The sequence below is a fragment of the Watersipora subatra genome, chromosome 3 (genome assembly GCF_963576615.1).
Source record: "Watersipora subatra chromosome 3, tzWatSuba1.1, whole genome shotgun sequence".
Classification (NCBI taxonomy): Eukaryota; Metazoa; Bryozoa; class Gymnolaemata; order Cheilostomatida; family Watersiporidae; genus Watersipora; species Watersipora subatra.
In genome coordinates, this window is record NC_088710.1 from 19,712,929 (window position 1) to 19,726,416 (window position 13,488).

General features: G+C 34.4%; 1 protein-coding gene across 1 annotated transcript in view; it reads left to right on the forward strand.

Moving 5' to 3' along the window:
• Nucleotides 1-12,287, forward strand: part of LOC137390124 (pleckstrin homology domain-containing family G member 6-like) — a 32,574-nt gene extending 20,287 nt beyond the window's left edge. Inside the window, exons 7-14 of the mRNA XM_068076389.1 lie at nucleotides 3,161-3,304; nucleotides 3,553-3,648; nucleotides 3,978-4,196; nucleotides 6,268-6,442; nucleotides 7,903-8,018; nucleotides 8,410-8,595; nucleotides 9,935-10,138; nucleotides 11,060-12,287. Coding sequence (XP_067932490.1) covers nucleotides 3,161-3,304; nucleotides 3,553-3,648; nucleotides 3,978-4,196; nucleotides 6,268-6,442; nucleotides 7,903-8,018; nucleotides 8,410-8,595; nucleotides 9,935-10,138; nucleotides 11,060-11,422 — 1,503 coding nt within the window. The 3' untranslated portion in view covers nucleotides 11,423-12,287. The remainder of the gene's footprint in view (nucleotides 1-3,160; nucleotides 3,305-3,552; nucleotides 3,649-3,977; nucleotides 4,197-6,267; nucleotides 6,443-7,902; nucleotides 8,019-8,409; nucleotides 8,596-9,934; nucleotides 10,139-11,059) is intronic.
• Nucleotides 12,288-13,488: the final 1,201 nt, after the last annotated feature.

The following is a 13,488-nucleotide window of genomic DNA, read 5'->3' on the forward strand; positions in this document are numbered from 1 at the left end:
ACTGACCATTGCTGTACAAACAGCTGTTTTCGTTATCCTTTTTATTGTACAATATTAAAACAATATAATAACTTTTACAGTCGGCTCACGCCTACGGTGTAACTCATTGGCTGACTAAAGCAATTATATGATGATATTTAAAGCATGTTGGTCAATCGCATGTGATTACGATATCTATTTGTATGACTCTTGTTACCACAAAGTTTGTTTTTGCATAAGTCTAGCGTGTCAGTTCTATGATAACAGCTTGGGTCAAGGTTTTTTCCTCCTCAGCTCTAAATATACGGATGACAGTATTAATCTATAGAAATGCTATTAGAGTAGAGGGCAAAGTTCATGAGGTTATTTATTCTTATTTAGCAGCGCTGTTGTATTTCCTAGGAATATACAGTGTTTCTATCACACGGTTAATCTGCAAGTTTACATCATGCGAATATATGGAAATATGGAAATATGCAATATGGAAATAGCAAAAACTCGCTAATCAAGCAAATTTTGTTACTCACATATTTTTACTAAATGTTTCATGCTTGCAAAAGGTGAAAGCGGAACTTGCAGATGATGCACAAAAATGGCGCGCATTTTAAACATTTTCCACAATTCTTCATTTGTATTTTGCAAAGCTGTGCTAAGCAAAACAGGACTGTGCTGCTATGACTTTTGGCGTAAAATTTTTATTCTTTTAACAAAGAGCTCACGTTAATCCACAACACGCGACAGTCCATTGAAGCACTCGTAGCATGGTACGCAATACCAAATCTGTGAAATGGAAATACAGTGCTGTAGGTATGAACATGAATGAGTGTATAGCATTCAGATCCACATTCATGCTCTCAGGATTATAAAAGACCTACAGTGTTTTATAGCAGCCAAGGTAGGTGGTGTGTGGCATCTTAGTTGCGGAGGATTTATTGACACTGAGTATGGGTGCTATTAGATTCTTTACGCTTACTAGAATAATAAAATAAAAATTTATCTATTGTTTAATCAGTAACACAATGAACATTTACATTTATTTAGTTCTATGCATATCCTTAAACTTAGAGTTATCCTCACTAGGCAGCTTTCATCGAAATGTGGCTGACAGTAATTAGTCTATTAATCTATTAATGACCAACAAAAAATTTAAATAAAGATTTTTTCAGTATACTGAGAGAATATTTGGTATAAAGCAAGCATCTGTTTATCTTAGCCTTAGGTGAGAGCTTAGTCTACAAACATATTTTGGTTGGCCATCATATAATTGCTATGGTCAACTAATTAGTTACACGCAGGTGAAAGCTGGCTGTAAAAGTTATTATATTGTTTTTAATATTGTACGATAAAAAGGATAATTAAAACAGTTTATAGAACTTAATCCGTGGCATCACTAAATTGTATTTTAATAGTAATTTTGTTTATATGTAATGTCGTTGAAGGCGTAACACTAAAAATGTACTTTTTGTTGAACTAGTATTAAACAATTTAAAAACTATATTCTAATTGGGTTTTAGTACGTAATGGTAACAAACAGTTCATGCTTTGATAGAATATGTGTTCGATCAGTTCAAGGTTGATAAACATACTAACTGTATAATCCAAGTATAAATAGTGCTAAGATTTTCTCATGATAGCTAAACTAATAAAAACAATTTAAATGTTCCGGTTTGTTACTCTTTCATTTTCCAACTTTTTTGTTCACTCAGTCACTTTATCTCAAAGTGTTCCAGTACTTATTGGTAACAAACAGTTCATGCTTTAATAAAATATACACGGGGAGCCGGCAATTGAAAATTTATTTCTCATTTGTCAGGAGCAGAAAAATCTAACTTGCTCAAAGTTTACATCACTTGAATACAGAGATTGATTTATTGGAACCAAATAATTGGTTTGCTAATGGCTGGTTCACACTAAATAGCCGTATGTCAGGGTTGTCCTCTCCCGGTGATTATTGGTCAACTAAGTACACCGTAAACCACTCACATTGCCGGAGCAACACAGAAACACTACAGCTGTCAAACATTTCAATATTTCGCTGAGCATCAGCAACATTGTGCAGTGTGCACCACTTTGGCCGAGGCGATTGGCTGTTGCGATTTGTTTAACCTATAGTTTCTCTCATGATAGTTGATGCAGGACTATTATTTCATCATTTTAGCAACCATATTGTGTAATGAGAACTTTATATCATGGACTATTTGCTGACGTAAACACAGATGGGTTTGTGATAGTGTGAACAATGTTATCACAGACGATAACCAATGTATTGTTAGATTAATACTGACATCCTGTACTATATTGGGACATACCATAAAAAGTTTAAAAATACTATATTAAACTGCCTCTATGACCAGCTGTTGTCATTTGTTGAAACCTAAACAACAACAAAATTTGTTCATATCTGCAGGTCAATGCTGAATAAATCCATTAACCTTCCTAATGCACTGTTAAACGGTTGATAAAAGGCTAGCTCACTGTAATTGGCTTACCAAGCTAGATCACGATGTGTGCTCTTTACTGAGGCTTGTAATATCATTAAGTCATAGCTATTCCCTAGCTATTCATTGAGCACAGGTAACATGATTACAAGTAGCAGGTGCTCTCAAATAACAAGATAAAAGATGTGCTAAAAAGCTTGCTTCTCTAAGAAGTTTAGGATTATCGAAATAAAGTTGCATTAAGCTGTAACTGATGCACCACTTTTAAACGTGAGCACGTGTGTGCTACTCTTGAGGTTTCTAGTTGCATAATAGCAAAGGCTTCATGACTTCTAATACCAAATAATGTGAGTGAAGTTTTTGCTAAAGTTTTCAACTAGGCCTATGACAAAAGTAAAAAAGGCTATGCACATAATATATGACAAAAACACTGAAATTAATCCATAATTGTTTTATTATATTAAATGTTATGTGATATTAGTTCTTGTATCAGCATGACAAGAAATACATCAGTTTTAACATAACAACTACAACTCTTCTTAGTATGTTTTCAAATTTCCTAAGCATACTCTAGGAGGGAGGGCTTAGAGAAAGCTCAAACTATTTGCGCAAGCAATAAATGTATCTTCAGCCAGCAAAACTTTTTGCTAAGAGACTAAAAAAGTCGGAGAAAACCTATTAAACAAAAAAATTGCAATAATCATTTCAATCTTCAAAAGGTAATTTTGCTTATTTTATCACAGCATGCTCATTGGCAGTCAGTCTTCCCACATGTGGAGGATACAACTCCCATATCTGACAAGGAGAGAAAGCGGCGAGATGCAGTCTGGGAGATCTACACAAATGAGTGTACCTTTTTAGTGGACCAGCTTATGGTACTTAGACATGTAAGTATAAGGCTCCCATTCTCAGTCTATTTCGCATCAAAACCTGAGGCGATCTTCAACAACCAGAAATACATCATATTTGATAGCTTTTTGCATTGTTGGTGGTATTTTCAAGATGTACAGCACTGTTATAGCCTCCTGCCCCAACTTACATAATCAATAAAGTAAATAGTTTTATTGAAATTAGCTTTAGTATCATTTGCTGCTTACGCAGTTTTGTTTTAATGCAATACCTTCTGGTACTTTAGTGTTTCATGGAGCCTCTGAAGAAATGCCAAGTCGAGGACTTGCTCATGGAAGTTGAACTGATCAAGTTGTTTGGTAACCTTGATGAACTGTGTGATGTAAGTTTGCATTAGGCTTACAGCGTTACTGAGAGAATTTCTCAAGCTTGCTTAAGAATCTTGATCAGTGTTATTAGCTAAGTTTGAATTAGGAGTTGTTGTCTCTTTAAAAAGATGATAAGTATTTAGTAACATCAAATGCTCAAAGATTACTACTCTAAACAGCTTTGTTTTGAGTAGGTGTGACATATTACTTCAAAACAAGAAATAGCGCCACTGAGTGTTGCAAAATTTTGTTGATGTAACATAACATGACCTGGTATATGATACCACAATGGAATATTTTGCAATATGGTGCTGTATTTAAATGTGTATTTTGCATTTTTCAGCTGAGCTTTAAATTCTGCCGCAACTTTTACACAGCCCTGAAATCCTCTCCTGCATCAGACTTTGCCAGTACGGAGTGCTTATGCAAATGCCTCAATGAGATGACCTTGAACTCTCGAGATGGTGATATTTATCATTCGTATTTACTTAACTACAGATCAGCCCTCACATACTTAGATCTTCTCAGGAACACATCAGCAGACTACGCAGCATTTGAAAAGGTGAGTTACTGAATGACCATACCTCTCATTGATGAGTACAAAATGCCTGCTTTGCGTTAAATTCATGGTCAAAATGAACAGGTTTATAACAGCAGCACTTTTAAAACAAAAGTACATTGAAGGAAAGGTATTTGGTGGAAATCTTGACCATTTCGTTTTGGCGTTGTCGAGTTGGCATTATGAAGTAGGATAAAACCTATACATGTACAGTCAAACTCCTGCATACTACAGTCAATCACTACATATTACAGTCAAACTCCTACATACTGCAGTCAAACTCCTACATACTACAGTCAACCACTACATACTACAGTCAAACTCCTACATGCTACAGTCAAACTCCTACATACTACAGTCAAACCTCTACATACTACAGTCAAACTTCTAAATACTACAGTCAAACTTCTAAATACTGCAGTCAAACTCCTACATACTACAGTCAAACTCTTACATACATGTACTACAGTCAAACTCCTAAATACTACAGTCAAACTCCTACATACTACAGTCAAACTCCTACATGCTACAATCAAGCTCTTACATTGTACAGTCAAACTCTTACATACTACAGTCAAACTCCTAAATACTACAGTCAAACTCCTACATGCTACAATCAAACTCTTACATTGTACAGTCAAACTCTTACATGCTGTAGTCAAACTCCTACATATTATAGTTAAACTTTCCCACGACCAAACGAGCGGAGCAAAGTTTGAGAGTTTTTATGATAAATGCATGTGCACACAACTTACGAAAATTATTCATCAACAAATTTAACCATCGTTTTGTAGAGTCGTTAAAGTATAATAACGATACAAAACACATATGAGCCTATTTAAATATGTTACCAAGTCTTTGTAAATTGTTGAAAGTCTCTTAAAACTTACCCATCTGATTGGATTATACACAAATAGACAGATTAATTTGGCCAAAAATCATCAAAAAACGCTTGAAAAGCATGGTTTAATAAAAGTTAAGACCGGCAAACAAAACGCCAAGCGACAGAGAATAGAACCATCAAGTCGTGCGCATTTCACGAAGAAATAACGTGCACACTTCACCAGTCTATAGCATTGTCGAATTGCCAAAGGTTTCTGTAATTACCGTAAAAGTACAGAAATCGTTTCTTTTTTGCCGATTTCAAAGTAACTGACTTTTTGGAAACTTTTGAGTACTTTGGTATTCTAACTGATGTCCAAAGCAGTAAAAGTAAAGGAAATGACGATGATATTTTTTCTAACGATTCTTATGAGAGTATTACAATATTTAATTATAAGTTTGGATGACTATTGATGTGTAATAGTCACACTAACAACATTGATGATGGGTAATATGTTACTGTTATTATTTTTTGTAAATAGTTTTGTTAAATAGATTTTCTAAAAATCTATATAAATATCACAACTTCTTGATATTGTTAGCTATGACGTTTTGAAATGTAAACAAAATTGTGCATTGGTTTTCTATTATTACTATATTAATAATATTGGTTATTCTAATAATATCAGTGCATTTTACTTCTAATATTGGTCAATATTGCATTTCTCCTATTGCAGGGGAAAAATATAAACATATAATCCTTTCCTTTCATTATTGCTGTTTGTTGTATATAATAACACCCTCACCCAGTACATTACAGCTACTATTGCAGTTATCCTATTGCGCTGCAGTGCCATTTGACTGCTTATATTGCATTTCTCAACCATCAGTACCCTTTCTTTTTTCCAATATCACTTTTGTCGTGGGCTGTATGACAGGGGAATTTTTAGTTACATACAAAGCTAATTTGTTTCAAACTCTGCTTCAAATGTCAAAGCTGTTGTATGTTGGATCAAATATTCCTATAATACTCAATCATTCCATTCAAACCTTTCGGTTTCCACATTTTCTCATTTTAAATAAATGCAAACTATTTATTTTAATAATATTTTTATTTAAATATTAATTTTATAAAACTTATTTCACTGTGTTTATCAATAAATAATATTGTATGGCTGATCTATAATACAAAATCTATGTAGAATTTTAGCTGTAAACTCAATTCAATTTATAGTCGGTTTTGTATTTATAGCACTGTGAACAAGACGCGCGCTGTAACAAACTGAGACTACCAGATCTGATGGTTGGACCCATGCAGCACTGGACTCGGCTTCCTCTTCTCCTACAGCGCGTGCGTGACTACACAAGCAACCAGGATGAGCTAGATAGCCTGGATGAAAGCAGGGACAAAGTTGTCTTCTCTTTAAGTAAGTCTAGATCATTCTATGATACAATGTTGCCTATTTACCATCATTGTTATTTTAAATGCTTAAAAATACAATTGCTTTATTTTTTATTTGTGCAAAGTACTTACCTATTGGATGGAATTTTATTTACGTAGGCTTATTGGGAATTATGGCATTTTTATTTCAAACAGCCACATGTGATTATTTTGTAGTAAAACAGAGAATTTTTAGGTACTGGTACTGTGTCAACAGTGCGACCACTTCAGGTAAAACTTTGTGAGCAAGCTGCTGCATGGTTGAAAATGTATGCTTTCAGCGGAAAAACCATAAATGTGTTTAGTTATTATTATTGTTTTTGTAAAAACATGATAGAGTAATTCCTCACTACTTCACAACTTTAGTGCTTCGTTGGGGAAAATAACCATTAAAAATTAACAAAAATGAACAAAATAAAAAATAAATTAAATGAAATGAAATGCATAAAATGCGCATTTTGCTATTTTCCTGTTACGTTGTGTGAAATTTAAACTAAAATTTTAACTTTAAATTAAATGACATCCTTTATAGTGTTTTTTAAACACCCATGACCCTCAAAGTTGTCCATGGAACATATGTAAAAGAGAACAATGCTTATGAGTAATGAAAAGTGGCTTTATTAAATACTAGATGAATGCCCTGCGTTGCACCGATAATAAAAAGCAACTTATAAACATTACATTATCTTACCTAGCACATTACCTTCACACTACGTTACCTGCAACTGTTTATAGGCTGTTCTTATTACCCGTGCAACACCGGTCAGTCAGCTAGTGAGGCCAACTGCTAACAATTACGTGTGATGCAATGGTTGTTATGCGTTATGCTATTTTACCCGATTTAATCAATATCTTCACCATTATTGATCATTATGCTCAGGTCAATGGCACGGTCTAATGGATATGCTTAATGCCTTCGGACCTGGAGGTTGTGAGATCAAATCCTCTGCGAAGTGGACTTTTCATTGCTAGTTTTTAATCGCCGTAGTTAGACAGACAGACACTGAGATTTATAGATTTATGTATTTAGATGAGCCTTTTAGTTTCAATTGATACTGATTTATACCTTTTGCAGAAAATGGCGGTCCTGATTAATCGCGAAAAGTGGTTATTCGAGACAGATACATGTATTTTGTTGTACCGTATTTTACAGCAATTTTGCAAAAATTTTGGAACCTATACGATAGTTTAATTTGAGTTTTTACCAAATGCCTTTGTGAAGAAGTGCAAAAAACTCAAGGTTCTGCTAGACTATAAAATAACATAAAATTTGCAAAATTTTAGCATCATCTTTAAATTTCCATCATCGTCATCCAATTTTGAAGTTGTCCTGTTTACTTTTGCCGCCTTCTTTTATTGCTCAAGGGAAAAATGTTATAAGTCCTGGTGAACATCAACTACAAGAAGCTCATCAAGAAACTCACCAGAAATTCATTGATTTTACAGAGTCGTTGGAAAAGAAAATAGAATCGATGAAAACCTTTGAGAGGGTGAAAGAAATTGAGAAGATGTTAATCTGGCCGACGATATCTGAGATCGATTCCAAAGCTTTCATTCCAGAGGTAGACTACAGTGCTGTCTGCTTGCATTCACTGATAATGATTTTTTTTCAATAGAACCTATTTGTTTCATAATAAACAACTAAAACTTTGTTAAATATGGTTCAGACTCCAGATAATTTTTATACTGCACAGTTTGAACATGCAGAGCTATATGTGCAGAGTTGAAACATTTTGAACCTTTAAGATTTTCCAATCTAACCTAGTTTTTTTTGCTTTGCAGACATCTATATGAGTTAAAGATTTCTGGTTGTCATTTGATTTCTATGAACTGAAGAAATGGGGGACTTGAGTATGCCTGTAATGAAAAGCGTAGACAGGGATGGCGTTGATGATAGAAGTGTCTTGATCAAGCTCTTTAAAAATCTAAAATTACTGCAATATTTATATTTAGCAACTGAGGGGCTTGCTTGGAGTACAGCCAACAGAACGACTATTGGATGATAAAATCAGGGAGATAACTTTTGAGGGATCCCTTATACTCATCGAAAAAACAGGGGCAGTCGATACATACGTCTTTTTGTTTACTGACTTCCTACTCTTCACAAAAGTCAAGAAGGATGTTAAGCGAGCGAGAGGGGTATGTACCATTAACATAATATGGGCCATTTAGCATTATATTATATTCATTGTCACCTTGCTTATTAAGTATATTATATTGTACTCTCCACCTTCCGCTCTTTCCCCTCTCCCTCCTCCCCTCTCTCTTTTTTTCTCTCTTCTCATCCCTTTTTCTATCCCTCTTCCCATTCCTCTTCTTCCTTTTCCCTGACTCTTCTCCTTACTCTTACTCTTCCCTTCCACTTCTTCTCCCTCTTCCCCTCCCTCTTCCTCTCCTTCTTCCCCTCCCTCTGCCCCTACCACTTCTCCTCTTACCCTCCCTCTTCCCCTCCCACTTCCCCTTCATCTTCCCCTCCCTCTTCCCCTCCCTCTTCTCCTCCCTCTTCCCCTCCTTCTTTCCCTTCCCTTTTCCTCTCCTTTCTCACCCTTTGCCCCTCTCTCTTTCCCTCCTTTTTCCCCTCCCTTCTCCCTCCTTTTCTCTCTCACCCTCCCTTCCTTTCCACCTCCTTGTCCCTCTTTCTCTCCACCTTTTTGTCCCTCTCCCCCCTCTCTGGTTATCTCAGCAACTGTTCATGACTCATCTTATGAACGTGCTATACATTGTTCCAACAGGATGACCAGATTCAACACCAGTTTAGAACTGGTGTTGCCTCGTAGTGTTGCGTTGTGTGGTCTAGCTTTATATTGTATTATACTATATTATATTAAACTCCAGTATACTATATTCTTCACCAAACTCCAATTAAGCAATTCCCTGTCAAACCACAGACTAATCTACAATGTTTATTTTGATAAAGGAGTTTAAGATTGGATTCTGTTTCTAATATCACCAGTAGTCTTTCTGGGAATTTAACCTCGACTGTTGTTCACATGTAAAATATGACTATTGATTACCACAATAAAATTTGCTCATAATAATACATGTTAATGGCTCTATCCCACTAAGTCACAATGGGTTATTCAAGGAAAACAAAGAACAACTATATATCACCTTATATTATTATAATAATTTGGAAGCAATCTAATGTTGTTCGTTATAGAATCTTGAATTGAATTATCTCATTGAATCATTGCGCATAATCATCAATTACTATCATCAGTGTATCCAGTGTATACAGATGCAATTATTATCTTACATTAGTCATAAAAACTTACTATTTAGCTAATGCAGATGGGGAAAGAGTTTCGTGCTTAACATGCAGTGTTTTAAGTGTTTCCAGAATATTCTTCAATACTGATTCTAAGCCATGCTATGCCTCGCAGAACCATCCTGATTCAATAACCAGGAGGATCTTGTTGCTCGACTAGTTTTTACAAGAATTACCTAATCTTTATACAAAATAGCTCGCATCTTGTAGAGAATTTCAACAATAGAGAAGAATGAAGGGTTTTACCAGGTGCTACGACAGCCGATACCGGTGGAGAGTCTTTCCATACATGACATAGGGGCCGCGGAGGCAGGCATTAATGGCATGAAACACTTATTTGTTATTGTACAGCGAAATAGTTTTCAACAAGTCATCGGAGTGTTCACCTTGCAAGCCCACACGCCTATCGGCAAGGTAAAGAAATTTAATAAACATGCTTTGTTGAATGTTTGTGGAATGAAATGAACAGTTTAATTTTTTCTAAGAACAAAATGCTACAGAAATGCGTTTGTGGAAGATTTTAATAGCTCACCATAGCTTGAATATAGATAGTGTGGTATCTTTAAACTTGAAATGTGGATATATCTTTAAACAAAACGCATATACCTCTGGTTTTTTATTTTCATAGGAAAAAGTCCTCTATTATGCCCATTGCGCACCTGATTTACTTATATCTATTTAGGGTGCATTCAATTGAACAGCCAATCAAGATGTTGAATCATTTTTAGGAATTAACATATTATTAACTTTATACTGCCACAAAAAAATTATTAATATATTTAAAGCATTTTTGCATTCATTTAATAATGAATGATGGTAGTATTAGATTAATTTTTAGACAATAGTAATTTATGTAAACAGTCAATGAATTATCATCAGTCTTTGAGATAGCATATATTTTTTCCAGTTTTTGAAAGTTTATAGTGTCACAATTGTTTTCGCAATTTTAGTTCAAATGTTTTATGATGCTATTTATTAAATTATTGTATGCTGTTTCAATGCAAAATCCTTTATCACCAAGTAGCGTAACTTCTTCTCACTCATCCCTGATAAAAAAAAATGCTGCATATTTGTGATTTTCTAATGCTGAAGTAAAACATTTTTCATGGAAAAAAATGTTATGACAGCAAAAAGTTGCCTGACTATAAAAAAGCTTTTCAGACATTTTGAAAATTATCCTTTTGTTAGTGCTGAAAGATCTGGTTTTAATTGGCTGTTTATTAAAAAATCTTTGTTCATTAATTAGAATGAAAACATATTTCTGAAAACAACAAGTACGGTTTTTATCTACTCAATCGATTTTGCTTGAAACTATGTTTGATTTTAACATTTTAGGAAAACTGGCTGAAGCATCTCCGAGACAATAAAGAGAAAACTACAGAGATAAATAACAACAAAGCTGAGCTAGCGAAACAAAGATCTGTTATAGATGATCAAAGCACGGGTTCAACTTCAAGCCTTCTCAAAGGAGTCATGAACTCTCAGGTACTGGAGCTACCAAATTCTACTTCAACCACTTTACCTAGAAGCCACAAGATGAGCCTCAGTTTGCCGCAAGGCAAACCTCTTTCAGAAGAAAACATGCCTGCCTTTCATATTAAACCTCACCTCATGTTTGAAAAGAACAGGACTCTCAGCACTGGCTCACTAAACACTGATCAGTCTATTTCTATGGTTAATGGTGGTTACTTTCACTAGTAGGACTATTTTGTGCTGAGCATTCAGTCTTTCGGTACTATTTGATGCCAAATGTTTTACCTAGCTGGTTTTTACTGGCTAGCATTAGAAATAAGCCTTTATTTATTCCTAGTCTAATATAGCACCGGTTAACACCTGCTAGTACCTGCCAGCTGTGTACAAAGTTAGTTTCTATTGGCTATCATGAGTTGCCTTTAGATAGTAAAGGATACTAGTGGCCAATACCGGGCATCATTGAACAATACCACTTAACTGTTCCATTTTTGCTGTATCACTAAATTCTATTACTGAACTGTAACACTGTAAAACTCATTCTGATTGGGTGACTAGATTGTGTCTCTCAGCAAAGCTACTATAATGTGCCACTAATACGTGTCTCTATAAAATATATTACTGTATCATTAAATTGTGTCCCTAAAACGTGTCATTGTGCCCCTCCCCCCCTAACCGTGTCCTTTAATTTGCCTAAGGCATTATCTGGCCTTCCATGCTCAAACTTCTTCCAGACCTCTTTGTCCTGTGTCATGCTAAGTAATATACTTCTACTAAATATGTTTTCTCAAGTATTTTTAAATGTCTATTCTATCTTTTTATGGATTTACAAAAACACATAATTATTAGCTAAATATGCTATTACCTCTACGCTTTTAAACGCAATTCTTTTATTGTATGCTAAATGTTAGTTGGTGTTATGTATAAATGCATATTAAATACCTCATTTGTCATTTTAAAGCTGTGGTGTGAATTTCTTAATTTTTCTACAACAATTGACTTTAAAGAATTTGTAAACTATGTATTGTCAAAACAATATATATCTATATTCTTAAACTTTCAAATTTATAACTGAGTCTTAATATAATATCAATATAAGTACAACTTCAATGATGGGATCTGTCGCAATCCATATTTTGTTCATGAGCAGGTAATCTTATTAATGACAAACTTCATTGACAAAAATCACAATGTCATATTGCAGGTACCAATATGACACGGTTTTACTTATTTGTACTTTGCTCTCTAGAACTTCATGTTTCTATTCAAAATTCTTATATACATAAATTCAAGTGTTCGTTTATTGGTCTGTTGTATGTCAAGTTATAGTAATAAAATAATAATTATAGTAATAATAATAATAATAGTTATAGTAATAAAATACGCGCACGAGTGCATATATTGATGAAATGATGATGCATGCGTATTTTATCACTGAACAAAAAAAACACTTTGTGCTGGAATTCAACTCTAAACCTCTGGTTTTACAGGCAGGCGTGCTAACCAGTACACCAAGCAGCCACTTTGCCATACTATGGAATAATTTTAGCCATACTAATTACACCCACCAATCTTTATTTACGCATAGAACTGTCAGTATACCAAACAAATATGTGCACAGACTTCCCCAAAATGCTATGAATATATGTATGCCATTGCACAAACTTGAATAAACTTACTGCTCATAGAAATAAACAAACACCTTTATTCAAAAGTTAAAACGGTAAATGTATATGTTGATTGAAAATAATTTTTTTGCGCAAAAGCTTTTTTATTACCTGCGCAAGACCGGACATTCAGCTAGCCTTTACTATTAGAAGAGTCATCTCTGTCCAAAGCAACGGTTAAAGTGTTAGGAAAAACAATTGTGCCACACAATAATCAAACTCAATTATTTGAATTCGAAGGCATGAGTCTAATTGTGCATATACATGTAGTTATTACACATAGCGATCTATCAGATCATACCAGACTGCCGGCGAACTAGTAACATATAAAGGGAGAAACAAGTATATGAACATCACTAAACAGAATGTTGTCAAACAATTAAGAGGAACAATCTACAGTAGCACACTTATTAACAAAAAAACATTTATGCCAGAAGCAGCAGTTATTTTCTTTAATCACACAAAATTATATTTAACATAGTTTGTATCAAAGCGGCCAACTGTTTACATTCAGTAATGTTCAAATGCCATTGCTTTGAATAAAAACGAAAGCAAACATTAAAAATATTTGCAAACAATACATTCTTATTGTGATAAACTAGCAAAAGAGATATTGACTAGCAAGTC